The sequence below is a fragment of the Acyrthosiphon pisum genome, chromosome A1, assembly GCF_005508785.2.
Source record: "Acyrthosiphon pisum isolate AL4f chromosome A1, pea_aphid_22Mar2018_4r6ur, whole genome shotgun sequence".
Taxonomy (NCBI): domain Eukaryota; kingdom Metazoa; phylum Arthropoda; class Insecta; order Hemiptera; family Aphididae; genus Acyrthosiphon; species Acyrthosiphon pisum.
The window spans coordinates 154,504,181-154,525,507 of NC_042494.1; the positions used below are offsets into that span (position 1 = coordinate 154,504,181).

Below are 21,327 nucleotides of genomic sequence, written 5' to 3' on the forward strand. Positions count from 1 at the left end.
ACAACTGTTAACTAAGTATATAAATATTCAAAGTATCATCCATTATTTACACTGAATTTTTGTTTTATGCAAATGACTTTAACGTTTTAAAACGTTAAGTAAAATAAATACAGAAATATTTGTTTGAATACGGCTTAACCAATGTCTAGGTTCGCATTTTATTTCATAAAATAGTACTTATCGATATTTGAAAGGATGACAAAAGATTATAGCAACCTGCCAACCTATAGCATATAATATGTATACATATATATTATGTAGCCATGTAGGTATAGTGGAGGACGTACCATGGGGCAAAGCACTCAAAGTATTATAAAACAAAAATAATATATATTGTATAAATCATAAACAATCGATTAAAAACTACCATTTACATCTGAATATTAATCTGTTAGCACTTAGCACAATCATTGTAAATTTAAGATTTTATACGTCTAATATTTAAAAAAAAAAAACTGCAGTTCCTATAAACGAGTGACTTCAAATATTGTTGACAGAACTTATGCTTGGAAAAAATCAATTTTACGCGGAAAATAAAAATACTTAATGAAATAGCGTTAATAAAAAATAATACAAAAAAACGTATGTATTTTAAGCTACCTTATTGAGGCGTATACACTATACAGCCTAGTTATACAGGCATACAGCCTATACTATAGGCGCGTATAACTATATAGCCCGCTTCTGTGTTTACTCGAATTACTTAAAAAAATGTGTTAATTTATTACAAAAATCGGTATATGATAGTCGATTTGGTAATCATAGCAAGTGGAAAAGTAATATATTTTTTTAAAAATCTCAAATTTAATACTACTGTTGCTCTTTTTCTCATATAACTAGGTACCTATTAAGCAGATAAATTACTACAAAACTATTAATAATAAACAAATATTTTTCATATTCCTTATTTTGTTTCCATACAACGCATTATATTCGGCGACACGACTCGCGGCTGTTACAACTTACAACTAAATGGCTAAAGGGTTGTACGATAAGAGTAAACCAGAAAAAAACATATTGCGATATGAATACATAGAATATTGCAGTACAAATGGATCACCGAGGTTTATATTTATCAAAACGAGTGGACCGAAAAACAAGGGTGTGATTTCGAGTGGGTAACCGCACCCTGCATCCTTGTCAACACGTTAATCCCGGACGTTAATATGTAAACTGTAAAGTCAATAATATTATGTATAAGGATGACATTAATATGTAGGTATAAACATTAAACACTTTAACTCAATTGTACAATTTGAAATTTACTCTATTACGTTTCCAATAAATCAAAAATTTAACAATAACATTATTATTTGTAACAGATAAAAAAGTGAAAACCATTTCAATGGACATCTGTTGCTAAGCGGTCATTTTGGCGCTAGCATATTATTATAAAATATGTTGTTTAGGTGTTGGAGGAGGTGAATATGAAGACTGTAGAGGAAAATTATGTGCAAAGTAAATTAACCGACTTAATCTCGTCACAAACACACGGTGATGATATATAATATTGTTGTGATTTATAACTAGGGTTCGGGACTTGTACTATAAATGATCGAAATATTTTGTGAAAACCGTAAAAAATATGATTGAAAATATTCAGAAAAATTTTTATTTAATTTTTGAAAAAATTCATAAATTATATTATTAAAATTCTAGAAAACAAAAACTCCAAAATATGTACTTATTTATCATTTTTGCGTCTGATCAACCGTAACACGGTAAAACCAAAAAACAATATTATCATAGTTTATAACATATACAGTGGAAACTATTGTTTGTTTTCACGGTCCGACAAAGTTATAGGTTGGCCGGTCTCTCATTGCAGGTGATGATGTTAGCACTTATACATAAAGTCCATTATCGCCGAGCGGCGCTCACAATAATATTATTTCACATCGTCGTCGTAGTCGCAGTCATATATTATATAGTCGTAGTCGCATGATACTCGCGTGTATGGGCGGCGACGGGACCGTGGGAGGTAAACGATTCGCGACCATCGCGAAAACATCGCGAACCATTAACCGCGGACAATATGCCGAAACTAGCTAATTTACCGTTTGCCCGAGGACCACCGCCGGCGTCTGTTATGGTGTTCGGCCGCCGGTCGTCGATAATTTTTTCACGGCACCGCACGCCCGGCGCCACGTGGCTCTAGCGCACCCCTCGCTCGCTGCCGGTGGTACGACGACGGTCGCGCGCGCATATAATATTATATTATTATAATACGCGCGCGTTCGCCGGTCACGTGCGCACCTCGCAACGACGTCGGCCGAAGTGCTCGTCCGCGACCGGATGAGCACTATATATATATATATGTGTGTGTGTGTGTGTGTGTGTATACGCTCACATGTATCTTTATGCGGCCGTTACTTGTATATGTGTAGGTATACAAGATAATATAATATCGCGGTGCACCGAGGGAGACTCTGTACAGTAGGATGTACGACACCCACTTACCCGATTTTTTAAACCTATACCACCATTCAGATTCATCGATAGATACGTTCAATATTGCCAAGTATTCGTTATTTGTTTACTCGAGCTACATTTAAGATCGTGCAATACATGTACATATTAATTATCATTGGTACGGATTGAATTAGATTAGGTTACAGTGTTAGATTTATATGAACAGTATCAGCTTAGACCGCTGAGCCTCTGCAGCACATCCACCACCAACACTCGCATAGACGACTAGAAGGGGGCAATTTCCGCCATTTGCCCACTACTAACACAACGACGGAGACGAAATGGTTTACATAATATAATCTATATTGTACGCATAGTTTTTCGAATAATTTATAACTGGAAATAATATTGTTTCGTATTTTTTGTAGATTGAAGACGATCTTAGTCCAAATGAAAAACGAGTATCAAAAGTACATAAAATGAAAAATATTATATTTGGAATAATATTATTATCATTATGAGCTATAAACACTAACGTGCAGCCTTTAACAATATTTTCGGTAAAACAGGTACTTACAAAGTTTGGAATTCATAATAAATGTAACAATTTTTTTTTTTTTAAAGCAACCGAAGAATAAAAATGCAAAATATTTAAAAGTGATATTTAAGACATTAAAAACATAACAAAAAAATTAGAGGAGAGCGAACAATAATAATAAATTCAAACATTACAGTCCATGACGTCGATGCTATGATAGCAATGAAGGAGGGATATGATTTCATATAAAACGCAGCTCAAAAATCTTCGATTAAGGGCCGGCAGCTCCAACAATTTCAATGAGCGGGAATAATTTAAAGACAACAAATATAACAATATTCAACAGAGACACATCAAAGATTATAATAGTTATAATAACACAAACAACACGATAATACACAATTATTATGTTCAGTCAACAAGTACCGGTGACCAGGAGCGGGAGACATCCGACAAAAAGAGGAGTCGCTCAGCCAGGCACGGTGTTCATAATACGAATAACCTCGTGTCCGGACGGCCCACGGCATAAACTATCGCACGCGTAATATTCCACTTCGGCGTAAGATCTCCAAACCGACAGCGGATTATCGTGTCTTGGAGCTGCTGGTATTGGAAATCATTTTCGGTATTACGGTATTTGTTGTCAATACCAGTTTCAAACAGTATACCGAAAAACTGAAAAACCGAAATTATACGGTATACCGAAAAATCGAAATTATACGGTATACCGAAACCGAAATGATTCGGTATACCAAAATACCGATATGTAATTTACGGTATACCGTTTAGACGGTATTTTACGATATACGCTTATTTTTTACTCTTAATATACTAATGGATATAGACTATGGATACTAATTCTAAACTATTTACAACATCATCTTACAAATGGTATTTTATTAAGCGAATATGTACGAATAACTTGCGCCAGCAACCAATGATTTTTGACTTAATTGTATTATGTATATATTATATAATCACAAAATAAATAGTTTATAAAACTTAAATAATGTTTGAACGTGGAGTCGGAGAGCCAGCGGAATGTGGCGTGTATAATTAAATTAAAGTTTTAAACAGTAATTAAGCCAACTCTTGTTTCAAAATTTCGTTCGCACGGTACAAAGTTTAAATGTAGTTTTTGGAAAAAAAATATACAGTATGCAGAAAGACATAATATTATATATGTAATATTATTATACATTTATTTTATTCCCGAACCCAACGTCGACGATTTTCTGCGTTCGTATACATATGCGATTACAGAAAATAATAATGATTCAACGCCGCTACATATATATAATAATATTATAAGCTATAACCGAATGAAGCGCCATCCCGGCGGTCGGGTCCAATCTGCAAAAGTTTATTTTTAATTAAACCCGCGTCCGGTTGACGATAAAAACTTTGAGTAAAGTTTCTTTTCGAAATTTGCAGAGTTTACGGGCGGCGAGGGTATTCAACGAATTATTTGGTTCGCAGCAGTAGAACCCCTAGATATAGTATAATATCGTATACGTAGTGGTACTGATATAGATACCAAATATAATAATAATATGCAACGATTCGCGTCTCATCTAACAATAATGGTATCACAATAATTAAAGAAACATATTAAAAACAAAACATCCATCACGCCCGCGCCCCATACCGACGAAAAGAAGGATACCTATAAATAATATTACAACTGTATATTATTACGACTTGCAATTGAGCTGAAAACCGTGAACCCATAACCAATATGCCTACTATATTTAATATTTATTATTATTATTATATTATGAGGACAAATCAAAACGAGTAAGATGGCGTTTTCGAAGCATTCGATGTGCGGGTGAAACTATAAAAAACCCGATTGTCGCCAAGCAACCGGTTTTGTTCTTCTCCGCGATCCGTCGACCATCGAAACGACCGCCGACAACTTTGCCACGTTGGTATTTGTAGCGTTAACGCGTGTGGTTTGCAGGTGTACGCCGTGCGGGGTGGCGATTAGGTATGGGAAGGATGCGCAAAGGGCGCGATCGGGAGGTATTTTTCCCGCTCGCCCGCGGAGGAGAGAGAGAGAGAGAGAGAGAGAGAGAGAGCGATTCGGCGGGCTCGTAGTTATAACGAGAGAGTGATTAATTGTGTATTTATGTATTCACGCGGGATTGTTTCTGCAGCCGTTGCGTCGTGCCTCTTCTCGCACCGCCGCCGCCGGCGCGGTGGGTGCGTGTAAAAGCGACGACCGTTGCACGTGTCTTATCTTGGCGAATTTTGCCGCCCCCCGTACGCCGTCGCCACCACTGCAGCCACCCGACGACCCAAAACCACCCCCGCTCGCTTACCAAAATTACAATATATACCCCTTTCTCCGAAAGCTACAAATCATAAACACCCCCAAAACTATCAGCGTTACACACACACACACACACACACACAAATACACACTTGCAACATTATATATATATATATATATACAGTAACGCGTATACACCGACGGCGCATTAATTTTAACCGTTCCCCTGTGCTGCGTATATCGTCAGTGCGCAGTACATAATAATAAGATTAATATTGTTGTTATATTATATTATATGATTATTGCACGACCTCGGTGGTTTACGTTAATGCCGCCGACATGAAGACGTCCTGTATATACATAATATATGCACGCATATCTAACGTCCACATTGTTTCGCGTATAGTTTGGAGCCCGTTATGTAGGTAAAAATTAAACTCAAAGGGTCCTTTTGAGAACGGAATCGTCTGTATAATATACGCCGTTAGGTTAGTCTGTGTGTATATACATAATTATATGTGATTAAGAGGAGTCTTAAACTCTGATCGAATAGTTTGGGCGTAGAAAAGAATCTTTGAATACCATACTCAACCAAAATATTATAACTATGATTCAAAAATGTCTAAATAAACGTTAAAATCATGCTGGTTGTTTGAAAGTTTAAAACTTACAAGTACTATAAGTTATTTAAATAGCTGTTAAATTGAGGTTATTTTCACGAACAACGACTAATTATTCTTATATGGGTTTGATTCAATACGATTTGCAGTTATGGGTAGGTTTACTAAATAATAATACATTATGTTTGCCAGAATATAGTAAACTGATATATAATATATTATTATCATTATGTCTGATCTAAACCGTTTTATTTGTTTCAACGATTTATCATTGTTTTAAAAACAAATAATAATTACAGTATATTATGGTCATACGATAAATGATAATAATAATTATAGTTATTATAATAATATATAGGTTAATATGGTTAATTATATAGGAACATGCCGTGGCAAAGCTGAACAGATCGAGATGAATTAACCGACAATACCACCCATTTTCATGTATCCAGACGTCGACATTTTTCGTTTTCGTAATATCACATAGTACAATAATAATTATATATTAATTAAATATAATATATTATATTGTGTTCGCCATTATTTGTTGTTGTTCATACCAAAATCGGGTGTCTACTCTGCTCGTTTATAAAATGCGTTGTTTATCATGTATTTACCGAGTGTACCCTGTAGTGGCGGCGTGAAATTTTTTTCCCTGCGAAGCAACTAACTTAAAAAGTACCCACACGGCAATTTTTTTACATTTTAAAGTTATCTTTCCACTCATTTTAAATGCAGGTCGTATGTGACTATACGAGTATAAATTATAAACTATAGTCTAGCCGTCTAGATCTAGGAGACTGGGAATCATTAAAATACCTACCACCACCCCCCCCCCCCACTTTTGCATGAGGCGACCGCCTCGTAAAATAGCTATTCACGCCGCCATTGCACGCGTGTATATGAGTATCAAGCATATGGTATAGTTGCATGGTATCAAGTACATGAAATATAAATAAAAAGTTATAATTTATTATAATTTAATATTTATATTATATTATATCAAGTATAAAATATATATGTTGTAATATATAGGTATTATATACGACGGTTAACGAGTGCGTAACGTCCGATTTCATTATTATAATATATGGACGGAATGGCAATCAACGCGACAAGAACATAAACACCTAACTTTCTTTTTTTTTGTTTAAAGAGTGATGTATCCTCATAAATAAACGGAGAACTTATTTTATATTTATAAGACAGCAAAAACTTTGTTGTTATTTTACGTGCATGGATTCCACGTGCCAGATTTAAAATACGTTCTACGAAGGAAAAATGTAAATTTTATATTTTTATGAATACAATGATAATATGAACATCTCATTTACGACGTTTATTTATATATTACTTTGAATGAAATGCCAGTGAGTATGAAAATATGTGATTTTTACTAGTTTTCCAAAAATACATTAAAGTTATTGTGCAGTGTTGCTCTTTACATAACGTGGCTATAAAGTGCAGCTGTACATAATATAATAATATACTGTACAGTGTACACTATATATTTTATTATTAACAAATGATTTTTCGTCTTAATATAATAAATATAATAATATGGTAAGTATACGATCAATAACGAAAACCTATGGAACAGTACCCATACAACAGTAGAAAACAATATTAGATTAATTTTACCGTTTAATACAGTTTTAATGTTAACCATAATATCTGAGACTTAATATTCAATTTATTAATTCCTTATATTATTGTTTATTGTTTTGCCACATTTGCAACCTTAATCCTATAGGTACCTATAAAATTAAGATAATATTTTCTGAAATGTATAAATAAAAATCTTGAAATAAAAAATGAAAACTGGATAATATCTTAAAAACCTTAAAATTATCTAAACATTTTAAAAATTGTCCTTTAAATTTAAAATTCTCAACAAATATTATATTAAGTTGTATATTATATATATACATTATACCTACCAGTAAACATAACATGGATTAGTAAAAAAACAATAGCAGTATAGCACCACAGATTTAGCATGCTATTGGTATTTCAATGCATTGAGAAATATTGCAAAGTCCATATTAATATCCAGTATTATTTCCTATATTAATTAATGATTATAATTTAAAAACTATACATTGTAAGACCTGCAACAATACATAATATATCAACATATGATATATGTATTTGATTTCTATGATCTATATAATCTAAAATACATTAAACTTTTAATATTAGCTTATTATTAGCACATTTTTTGTAAATATAGCTCATAGCTGTTACTGCCAAAAGCATAGTTTCACGTATTTTATTTTAATTCGCAATGTGTACAGAAATCACTGTACAAACTGTACGAAATGTACAATTCTGGACATTATATGTAACATAATATAATTATATATTATATTGTATGGAACATCATGACCGTTAATACTGCTGCAATCGTATGATTACTATTGCTATAATATTTCTCCTGACCATTGGCGCAACTAAGGATATGCTGAGGGGGCATGTGCACCCCTAAAAAATAAAAGACTTTCCATTATATATTACTTCAATGTAGGTACTCGATGTATAGGATAACTGCAGCGTCGCGTTAGTTTCCACACCACCTATGCTTGCTTAACGAAATTATATCACATCGTCCATGTTGTTTAAAAGCATGAGGCAATTTTCGTTATTTATATACATCAATAAAACATATTTTAATATAAATAAATATCAAATTTAAAGTTTTAGTTTAAAATTATTCATTTTATTGCAACACTGGCAATCGCACATTATTGGCTTACTATAGCGTTGAATTTTAGTGTGTTTCAGCCTCTGGAAAGGCGAGCTAGGCTGTTTGCGCCAAGGGGTTTATATTTGTCACATAACATTATAAGGCCAACTGTCCAAGAGGAGTAAAAATACAGTAGTTTTAAATTATTAGGATGATATTCACTGGATCCTTACTTAAAATTCAATACTGTCCTAATATTATGACTACAACTGTATTATTATTATCACTACTATTATTATATTTTAACATATTTTTATTATATATATTATTATTTAGAGATTATTAAAGTCCTATTTCTAAGTATCCTACCACTCACTATTCCTACTGGACCTCTATGTTCAACATGTTTTAAATGTCGTGAAATTCATTCATAAACATTTTTTTGCGGTCCTGGAACAAAGTGTTTATCTTGTGTGTGTGACGTCGGCCGGCGATAGTGGGTAATGTGTTTGGTGTGGAGATGAAATTATGAGGGGGCGAAATTATTAAATAAATTAATTTTATAAAATACTTAATACATAAAATCATCTTACTATGGTTTATGCATCTATAGTTCAGCTTTTTTATACAGCGCCGACCAAGACTTATATCAAAATAATTCCTTATCGTCACTTGGACTTCATAACTTTTCTATAAAGCTTAACGGGTGTTGAAACATTGTTGGTAGGTGCATAAAAATATTTCAGTCTTCAGATCTGTGGCCTAAGATACCTGACGTTAATGATTGCATTCATTGTTGATATGTTTGCGTCTAGGAATCTAAAAAGTGTAATTGTTTTATGTTGAAATTAAAAAGAACTTATACTTTACGAATGAAAAGAAACTTCAAAAAGTTAAAAAGTATATAGGAAAACTTTTAGAAAATAAAAATTATAACAGTAGGTTATCGGAAAAATATAAGTATCATTAATTCAAGTAAAAAATGATGTATTATATTATACAAATGTATTTTGAACAAAATTAAAATGAGTTATAACATTAATGAGAAAACGAATAACTACGAAGCATACTATTCAGCTAGCATATTATCTATTATTTATTATAATAATAAATATGAATAACTTTTCGTTTGTTTATATTGGGTTTATGGCCAACACACGATACAAAAAATGAATACCAAGTAGGTATAGCCCTCCACTAAGGCTGCCTTTATTTACGTCCATAGTAGTTAGTACGTCATGTAATATTTAAAAAAAAACAAAACTACTTAACAAGAAATTAACGATCTAAGTCTTCCTGTTTAATGTTATTCTATTAAATTTTAATGATTTCTACTATACTGACATGCAGCTGATTCCCTGATAGACCTTTGATTTTATTTGCTGTCAATAAATTGCCTTGCAATATTCCTCGGATAATTATTTTTCTATGCCAACTCGTCCTATAATATGACCAACCAGGCTAAAAATGTAACTATACCTATTTGACACTGTATAAGTTGAAGATGGGATATGACTATTATATACGAGTCGCAAGTTTTCTGGCATGTTTAATTAGTATTATACCTATGTTTACTTTTAAATTCAAATACATATTGGAGAATTTGTTATATACCTATGCTGTTTGCGGAAGTCGCATGTACCTATACCTAATTTCAAAGAAAACATTATTTTGTTACAGCGAGACGAATACCTGATATATTAGGTATATATATACAATATTATTCATATTACATCAATATCATTACAATACAATAACGTCATAATAATTCCTATAACATACGTACTATACCTCCTATACTCGTATCGGTATATAATATTATATGATAATGCATGAATATAATATAACAAGACCGTTCTCCGCAAACGTATATATACAGCCGTTCTATAATATGTATACGTATATGTGAATATCGCGTCGTCGAAACGATATTTGCTCTTATTGGAGATGCTGCGGCTATACATATTATACAGATAGTAATAATATACATTTAATAATATCATAACGGTGGCCCTTTATCGAGCGCCATTTGTACGGATGATCCTATTTCGGCGGTGTGCGTGCGGGACGGGCGGCAAGGGGGCGTAGGGTAGACGCGACGGTGGGTCGAGCTGGGTAGATAGGTTCGGGGGCGGGGGGTAGGGGTAGGGGAAACTCCGCGACGAACCGAAGAGGGGTAGCGCGCGTCACCGCCGCCGCCTGGAGAATCCCTAGCTGCAGCAGAAAAAGAAGGACAATGTCATCCGGCGGCGGCGGCGGCTGTGGGGGTCGGCGGAAAACTCGGCGTAGGACGCGACGCGCGTGCGCGCATCCGTTTCCGACCAATCGGAACCGCCGGGCGTATCGCTGTCGGATGGCGTTCCCCACCCCCCGAGTGCGCCACCGGGACGCCCGTTAAATTTAATTATCGGATCATTATATAGTCGTACGGGCCCGCGAGTTCGTGTGATATCGCGTACACAGACCACCGCCGCCAGTGTGGGTGATCGTATATACAGTGGCCGCGCGCGCTTTATACCCGCCGTCATATTATACACGGCACGCGACAGATCGTATAGGTATATTACATGTATATTGTATAAACGCAACCGCGGTAACATACATACATTTTTGTAATCGTTTATAATATATTGGCGACTGTCGTCCGCGAGTGTAACTATTGCAGTGTACGAAATATATACTCATATACAGCGGCTCGTCGAGACATACGCCTGAGACGAGTGCGCCGTATATTCAGCGGTCGTTGTCCGCATACGCTACGATAGTATTCGTTTGTATAGTGCGATCGACGTCGTAGGCCCGCCGCGCGATATCCGGACTTCTGCGGCGCCGGCTGCAGGTGACGAGTGCGTCGCGGTTTCGACGGAACCGCCGGAAAATACACTTCCGAACGGCGTGTCCGGTGCGAAAAACGGTGGTCCGGTGCCCGTTATCATAACAACAACGGCAATATTATACAGTCGTATCACACCTATACACAATATATTATATAATATTGTTGTTCTCGTCGTCGTTATCGCGCGCGCAGGCAACCGCGGCCGTTTGAACCGATCTGCGGAGATCGCGCGACACCGTCCACAGTGGTCGTCAACGGTGTTTTTTAATTTCCAATCCCACGATGTGATGCGATGATGTCGAATTTGCGATTCTTTGCTCGTGACGTTGTTTTTAAAGCCATTTGTTGACGGTCTCTCAGATCGCGTGACGTCCGCTACCCGTTAAGCGGAAAATCATATTTTCTAGGACGATTTTTCACAGGTAAACAACTCTAATACTACCTACATATATACGGCATGCAATATATTTTAGTACTTATATTATTGTAATATTACGTCTACGACTAAATCTGCAGTCATATAGATTAGAGATCTATAGTTTTTTTTTTTTAATGTATTGTTAAACTATTTCATATATAGGCACATAGGTATACGTACCTATAGAAATGCGTGCGAGTTGACTATATGTAAATAGAATAATATATATTTTACTGCTCTAATATATAGAGTAAGTGCAGTTACCTGTAGGTAACACCTATCTATTCCAACAGTAGGGTAACCATATTTTATTTTATTTTAACCGGGACTAACATGTTTTGTACAATTTTTATGGGGAAAATCGTACCACTCCTCCACGACCAACCACCAAATTTAAACTTTAACACACGTTTTTTTTCGTGACTAGAATACCACTCACAATTTTCAGCACTCTAGGACATTCTTTGTAAGGCAAGTACTCAACTACGTTATAAATCGGAATGCGAGTAACCGATAAAGTTATATCAATTAGCGATAATTAATTACAAAAATTGTCGAGGAAAACAACATATTCAGTAATAATTGTCGTCACTCGTCACCAATCCATAAAAATAAACACAAAATTAATTTCGTCAGTCGATCAAGATATTATAATTGACTTTATTATTTTGTTATTTATCAAAACAGTATTGTTTTTCTATTTATTATATAGTGTTATTTTGTGTGAGTTTTTGTTTAATGTGCACCTTCTATTCGTGAAAATTATGCAAAAAAAAACAAATTATTAAAGTCAAACTAAAAATGTGTTGAAAAATAGATATGAAAATTAAAATTTTCAACATGCAATTTTACGTGAGAAATTCGATACTTGTAGGTGTACGCACTGATAAAAGTTACGGTGATTATGACAGCCCAGATAGGTATATTTTATGACCATATGCCTATTATGAGAATGCGTTGAACGTGTGATTAGATATATTATATACATTTAAATTTGTAAACAAGTGTATAACACATTATGGTTGTTAAAAATAAGAATTATATATAGAAGTTATCATAGATTTTGATTATATAAAATCAATCCCCGTTTAAATGTTTTAAATACTTTTATAAAAATAGATGAATGATGGATAGATTTAGTTTTATAGTATATAGAATCCTATGATAACTTATATTTCTACTTTATAAGTGTCTCTAGTATAAAAGGAGAGTGATTCAGAAGTGTTTTTGATGTACAATTAATTATAAAATAAACGTTTTATTGCGTATTATTACTTAATATATTATGTACATATATACATATAGGTAGTAGGTACATAATAGGTAGGTAATTATAATTTATAATTCGTATTTCGTACCTATACTATGTAAGATCGGATGTATTTTTTGTAATATATATATATAGTATAGGTACCTGGTACATAGTATAGGTATATGACCCTATATACTCACGCGTGGTATATGTACAAATACAAATTATAACAACTCTATGAAACGCTTACGTATTTGCTTAAAGATATACAATAGATGCTCATTTATTGTGATCAATTTAAGTGTCTACACTCATTATTTCGGAAAGTTTCTGCTTTTTTGAAAAGAAATATCTATTTTGTAACATTTATAATTTTTTATGCACACAGTTTTTTAGTGTTTTACATTAAATTCATATTCCAAAATAAAATAATTTTTTGTCGTATTTCATTAAATTAAATTAAAAAAATTAACTTACAACTTATAAGCATTTAACATTTTGCGGAGTTAGGTTCGCACATTGGTAGTGCCACGTGACTATGCTCATATTATAGTATTTAAATTAATTAATAATATAATATTATGGTACGATAAAATAAAAATCAGTACGTGTTCGTGCATCACGACCGGTCATATTATTTTGTACAGAATTGATACGTGGCGTCAAGGACCTATGGCGTGGCTATTCACCGCTATTATTTAAAAACATGTTTGCTTCATATTTTGGAAATATAAATTAATAAATTAAAATGTTTTTGTAAGATTCTTTTGTGAAATCTTATCAATTATGATAACCATAATAAATTAATATAAAAATATAATTTTTTCATACGTTTTGTTTTGTAATGACATAATTAAAAAAAAATAAAAATAATATCAAAAACTTAACGAAATAATGTGTGTGTCATATAGGACATAGGTAGACACCTATAATAATAGACATATTTAAATGGATCACATTGTACAATATAATATTATAGTCTATTATCACAATTTTCAAAATTATTCTTAAGTTTTTTTTTTTTATTGTTTCAAACATCCAAACATCAATACACCAAATATATTATTATAATCCTGAATTGAATATTTTGGGTTTGTTTAAAAGCACATCTTATATACCGACGCCAGCACTTGCAAAACACTGCACGTGCGGAGGGTGTACCAATATTATGCACTAGGTGTCAGTTTTAATGTGGGGTTTAGGGGTTGCATTCATTAATGGATAAAAAAATAATTATTTCATATTATAATGTTTCAAAACGTTAAGTGACTTTAAATACATTAGTACCTACAAATAATTAAAATTTGAAGTTATTAATTTTACCAACTTTAAAAATGGGAACATTATGTTTTGTATCATGCCGTAAAATCATTGTGACAAATCATACATCATAAAAATATTTTGTTGAAAATATAATTATACATTTATACTTACGACAAATCGAATTGGTACGTTACAGAGTCTTCGTTCAATTAAATATGTTTTAACTGCAGCCATGTTAATTTTTTTTTTTTAATAAATTGCATCTAAATAGTTGTAGGTATAGGTATATATAATATATAATATATATATATATATATATATATATATATAGTATAAAACTGTATAAAATATGTCTTACCTATATATTTATTATTTTTACTTGCAGATATGTTAGTTTTGGACAAATGTTCCTATACACGCCTACCTAAGAAAATATTGATTCAACAATCGGATAAAAAAAATATATTGTTGGGTTTTCCTAATGGGTGTCCCTAAGTTGTTGTGGTTGAAACAGGTTATATTCTGTCGGCGGCGACGAAAGGTCGGAAATAGGGTTAAAAAATATTTAGCGCTACTTTAGCTGCAATCACACGTTTATTATTTATAGTTGAACAATATATATACAGTTGTTTACCCAGCAATTCTGACAAAAAAAATAAAAAAAAACGGTACACTAAAATATACCACACAGGAAAATAAGTTATGGTGTGGAAAGTTATTCGAAAAACTCGAGCCAATAAATTATAACGGCATGTAAGGACAAAACAACCCTCTAAACATATGCATATACTGACCCTTTTTATCATGTAAAAAACGCGTACGTGTTTTGATTCTTTGGTTGTATCATAAATAGTATTAAAACAGTTGTAATTACAAATAAGGCAGTTAGTGAAAAAAGGGGAGTAGAGCGAATGACATTATTATTTATGGTTCGCCATGTTTATTATTACAGTCATCATAAATACTAATTAAAAACTGTTTAAGATTCTTTATCGATGTTTAAAAAGCTATTATAGTACTCTGCATTTTTATTTTAAAAAATACTTATGTTTTTATAATGTTTTAAACACTAAAAGTCCCGCGTAGAATGACTAAATAGTGTGGATTCAATTTTTTCCACCTGCGTTTAAGGTTTAAATTATTCATCATCATCTTTGTACATTACATTTTACAGTTCTTTATATTATAATATATTTATTTTTTGTGTTTTATTTCCTTTACATTTTTTAAATTTCAGAATATAAAGAATGTTTTACATTATTTACTTTACGGTTTACACATGGTAAATACAGATAAACCTGTACATTGTGTTATACAGCCTGTACCAAACCGATCGCTATGCTAATAAATAACTTATCTAATAATCTTATTATCAGGGTAATACGAACAGTTCATGTCAAAATTGATAATTGTATAAAATTAATAAGAAAGAATATGATTCGAAATTAATCTGAAAACGTATTTTTTCTTAACCGTAGAAATTAATAATTTTTTTATTCACCTTTTTATTCTTAACATTCTAATTTCTAAATAAACAGAACAAATGGGTAGGTAGTACCTAAATATACAAATAAAAAATATATGATATATTTATTTCTAGCTATAAGTTTTGAAAATGTAGTAGGTAATTATGAATATGTCCTATTTTATATTTATATTCCTGCAGGCAACTTCATAAATCAACTTCTAAAATTTATGTAGAGTTGATAATTTGTCGTTAGTCTTAAAACAGAAAAAGCTCACACATTACTCGATAATACCACACAAATTAAACATTTTAAGCCAATTTTAACGTTGGTAAATGTCAGTGGCGTATTTAGGTTTTTGCCATGGGTGGGGATATAATTTTATCCATTAGCCCCGCTTTTAAAACTAGTGGCCAAGTTAGGACAACATTTTTGCATATTATATACAGTCTTTGGGGGGGGGGGGGTTGATCCCCCTCGTAAATATGCCACTGGTGAGTGTTGTGTCTAAGAATGTATTATTCAGATATTTTATAATTTTTGTTTCATTAGAAAAATATTTTTTTTAAATTTAATAGTTCCCTTGCCGAATTCTACTCTCAAACTGGTACTTACCCATTAATTGAAAGTTTAAGATGGCAATAAACATGATCAACTGCGATAAAGCAAATTTCACGTCTTAATGAATTACATAAATACTATATTATATGGGTATTGGACAAATAAATTTAGTATACATATTTTGACTTATGAATCTTTATCCACTTTTAGGCAACATTTAAATTCTATTTTACTTAGATGGAGATTTATTTTCAATAGATACTACTCTTTTGTTTTAACTGATATACTTGCTCGTTTTACAATTAATTATTTTTCTTTTAGAATTGTAATTTGAGGTTATTTCTTATTTTTTGCTATGTTTTATCTTGTATTTCTTCTATAACCCTATACGGATTTTTTAACACTGCCTTATCAATACTTATTAAACATAATTGCGTTATGAAATCTATTTACTTAAAATAAATAAATATAGAATTTATAGTATAAATTAAATATACACTATAATATAATTAATTCTCAAAGTTCTATGTTTGTTTCAGTTATACTCAATGATGTACGAAAGTACATGTTCGTACCAAAGTGCTTTAGACCTGAAGAGGGTGGCGATGTCATCACCGCCTAGTATAAAAACAGAAAATGACTGTCTTCCGACTACTACTCCGCAATGGCCATCGGTAGGAGTGGCTAGTTGTGCTTATAGGTAAGCAAAATATTTTTATTTATTTATATTTATTTATAACAACGTCTCTTCTTATGGAAAAAATGTATTTTTAGGGTAAATACAACAAAAGTATAGTAAATACATTTACTTTATCTTAAATTTGATAATATATTTGGAAATACTTGAATTTTCAACTTACTATATAAATATCTAGGTAGTTGTTATACAAAACCTGCTTCCGTGGATGTCTATTATCAACATACGAATTTATATAATATATTATAATAATTAATTCTTGATTCAATTTTTTGTTAGGTTTGCGTGTAATTCTACGTTTGAGCAACTCAAACAGTCAGTGGAAAAGGCAAAAGCCGCATTACAGGATCGCGGAAGTTATTTATCATCGTGTGACCTAGGCACGTCTCCTTTTTGTCCAGCAACACCGTCATCCAGGACGCCAGTGTCCAGTCATCCAACTACCAATTCACTCGATCTATTTCAGGATGAACAAAATAATACTGACAAACGAAACAATTGTAAGTTTACCTAACAACAGTTCAATAAATAGTTCAATTCAGTAATGGGAAAGTTCTTTCTAAAAATGAATTAGTTCAAGTTCAAGACATTAAATATGAACTAATTCAAATTCTAGTTCTGGCAGCTCGGTAGTTTATAGTTTTTAAAATGATCTAAAATTATAAAAGTTACTAAAGAAAAAAAAAGAAAAAAGAAAAATACGTAGAATTACGTGCGGCTGCCGACTATGCGTCGAAACCGGCGATTTTTATTAGTAATTGAAAATAACAATTATAGAGTAGTGGTTAAAATAATGTTGAGTAATAAACGAAAACAAAATCACACTATATTGTATTATTTCAAGTTACAACAGAATTATAATAATATACCATAAATGGTATACCAACTATTCTTATCGACGATCAACGGTGCGGCGTTGTGATTTCAGGGCAAAAATAAATATCCAAACTAAAAATAAACAAAATTAAAAACAAATTATATCTTTTGATTTTTGAGAAAGAACTTGATCGGCTACAAGACATTTCAAAACGTTATCCTATCGCCTGTCCTATTAAAATTAAATTGTCAATGAACGAAACCAAAACGTTCAAAATCATAATTAATAAGAACTTAGTTCACGTTCAAGTTCATTTCTTGAAAATCGAACTCGTTCATATCAAGTTCACACAATTAGTGTTCTTTCCCATCACTAGTTCAATTTTAATACTCTATAGAAATAAATTTAAAGACAACATAATACAAACACCATATATTATATATTGTAAGTGCAATAAAATTTAACACAAAAAATAACATAATATTATTATTTGTAGGTACCTTATAGTAATATAATATATCGTTGAAAATCTCCAAACAGTATACCGCGTATTATATAATGTATTGTCGTTACTCGTTTTTATAGAAAATAAAGTTAAAAAGGAAGAAAACAGTTTCCATGGAAACAACTTTCGGTCGTCATCCTTCAGTGGTTTTGTGCTTTTGGCCCTTTGAGAAAAAATGGCGCATTTTGGAACAATTGCACTGAGCTCAAACACAATACATTATATACATATATTTTCTCACCGGGCGTTCGGAAACGAATAGGAAAGAGATAGTAAAGGGGTGACCGGGTGTGGGAGGAGAGCGAATGAAAATTGAGTACATCCGTTGTGGCTTTTTAGCAAAAAAAAAAATAAAAAGTGAAAACGAATAAAACGAAAAAAAAAGAAAATGCTTTTTAATGATATGCCAGGGACATCGGTTTTTATTATTGCAGTCCACTTCCGACGACCATATCAGACCACGCACATAATCCTTTTATGATTATCATTTCCTTCCTTGAAAATACATGGTATAATATAGTATCTACTTTACATAGGTAGGTATCTTACTATTCATCATTTTTTTTTTAATCTTAAATATATAATATAATATAGCTAATAATTCCCTAAAATATTTAAACTTCTATTATTTTAATTTAATAAATGTTTTTATCATAATTAAGTTAATATTCGTATTTTATTTCAATTTTGAATTTATAAAATAATAATACATCGTTACATGATAAGTTTAAATTGATGAATCGTTGTTATTTTAATTGTACAAGACTGTAGTTAATAAAAAGTACCTAATTTGTTAGGAGCAAGCGTATATTATAGTTATTTTATATTTTTATATTTTATTTTACCTATAACAAATTGAAATGCAATTGCGAGAAGAGGTTTATTTAACCAAACTTTAGCAGGACCTAGTAAAATAGCTAGATATTTTATCAATCCATAAATAGATATTTATCAATAATATGTTGATAGAACAACAAAATATACCTATATGTAGAAAATTTCAATTTAACCGTCGATGATCAATTTCCGACATGAAGGCTGTTGAGATAATCAATACAACTTTTCGAGCCTTCAATTAATTATGTAAACAAAAGAAAAAAAACAGTAAGTAAAGGTAAACTTCATTCTGAATATAAAATATATCAAACTTTGATGTATCTATATAGTATATATTATTGTATGTACAATGTGCAATACCTACTAGTATAATGTACCTATACAAACAAGTTTTTTCTAAAATACCTATGAATGTTATAGAATATGAACCAAGCTTGGAGAACATTTTGAATAGGTTGTATTATATATTGGATTTCTAATATATTTTTTTATTTTTAGATAAATGTAATTATTTAATGATGATAAATTACAATTATAAACAAAATAAACGCATTTAATAAAATAAATAAATTAGTTGAAGTATTATTCGGGTCATATAATGTTGTATTTTATTTAATACCAATTACTAAATTGAATAAGAATAATGTCTTGGAGCAAATCGTATTTCTTGTTATAAATGCAAGAAACTAAAACGGGGATGGAATCCTTTTTCTTTCAAATGTATTATTTTTGTAAAAGCTTTTGTTGTTTTTTTTCAACACCTTTTCAGATAATTATTTTGCTGACGTAAACGGAAAATAATGGATACCCAACATAAAAAGAGGGAAAATTATCATTATAAACAAATAGAAAAAAATAACATAGACATGATAAAAAGAAGACCTCCGGAACATTTATACCGATTCCAGGCGACGAGCCGCAACGATAGTATCCTTTTCCGGTGTTCCGGTTAGCTTTCCTGGTGCATTTTATTTGGCACAAAAGAAATGTTATTTAACAAAATAAAATTAAAATATCTATTTAAAAACATTTTCCAGACGCTCATGTTTTATCGCAAAATGTTATACTTTTGAATAATTAGTGAAAAATATGTTTTCTTTCTAAAATTATTAACTAATAATGCACAGATAACATACTATCCCATTTTTCAGTTAATATCCATATTTGATTTATTAGTTATTTGTGTTTTATTTGGTTCAGCCTTTAGCGTATTATTTTCCCTCGACATCTGTGTTATTAATGTTATTAATGTTATTAGTGTTACAATATACAGTTTGTTTATTTTGATTTAATACTCAATGATGAATAATTACTTTTTAATCACAGTATAGCGAACATATTTTGAATATAATTACATTTTTAGGCGTATCACAAATTACAGTATATACCATTTAGATTATAGACATTTAGCAGTTATACGATATAATGTATGACTGTATGAGTATATTATAATCTACAAAGTATGCTCTCATACTAGTACACTAGGTACGTAAACCGTTTAATAATTTTCATGAAAATAATAAAAAAAATATAGATACATAGGTACATCAAACTATCAATTTCTACCATTGTATATTATAATATGTAAATGGTTTTACAAATTGATGAGGTGCATTTAAATTACCTACCTCATAAATATAATTATATATATTAAAAGTAATCAACTAAAATTGTATTCAGGGATTTAATATTTTATAAATTCGGATAAATGCTGGTTTTTAATTTTCATCTTCCTTATAAAACATATTATTCGACGCCGCAGTATTATACTATTGTATTTATGTATGATATATCATTATAGATTTATCTTTATAATAACAAATGTAGACAACCGTGTACAGCATTAAAAAAAGATACCGAAGATACCGAAGGATATACTTTTTATAACAAAGTGATATTTTTGTGGTAGCAAGATAAACGTTTTTCTACAATAAAATACTTTTGTATTTAAAATACAATAAAAAATATTTGAAAACAACGCAGAGATCACGAAATTTACACGATGGCAATCTTCAACTATAATACAAAGCCATGCCATGTACATTTTACTAAATAGTAAATACCTACCTACGTAAGGTAAAGACCGAACCTCGGAGATTAGTTTATAATTTCCAGATACCTTTGATTAAAACAAAAAAAAAATA

The 21,327-nt window shown here is 31.4% G+C and overlaps 1 protein-coding gene across 1 annotated transcript in view; it reads left to right on the forward strand.

The window, feature by feature from the left end:
• Nucleotides 1–10,938: 10,938 nt before the first annotated feature.
• LOC100160630 (DNA-binding protein D-ETS-3-like) overlaps nucleotides 10,939–21,327 on the forward strand; it is a 58,744-nt gene continuing 48,355 nt past the window's right edge. Inside the window, exons 1-3 of the mRNA XM_001947593.5 lie at nucleotides 10,939–11,789; nucleotides 16,867–17,027; nucleotides 17,304–17,524. Of these exons, the coding sequence (XP_001947628.2) occupies nucleotides 16,876–17,027; nucleotides 17,304–17,524 (373 nt within the window). The 5' untranslated portion in view covers nucleotides 10,939–11,789; nucleotides 16,867–16,875. The remainder of the gene's footprint in view (nucleotides 11,790–16,866; nucleotides 17,028–17,303; nucleotides 17,525–21,327) is intronic.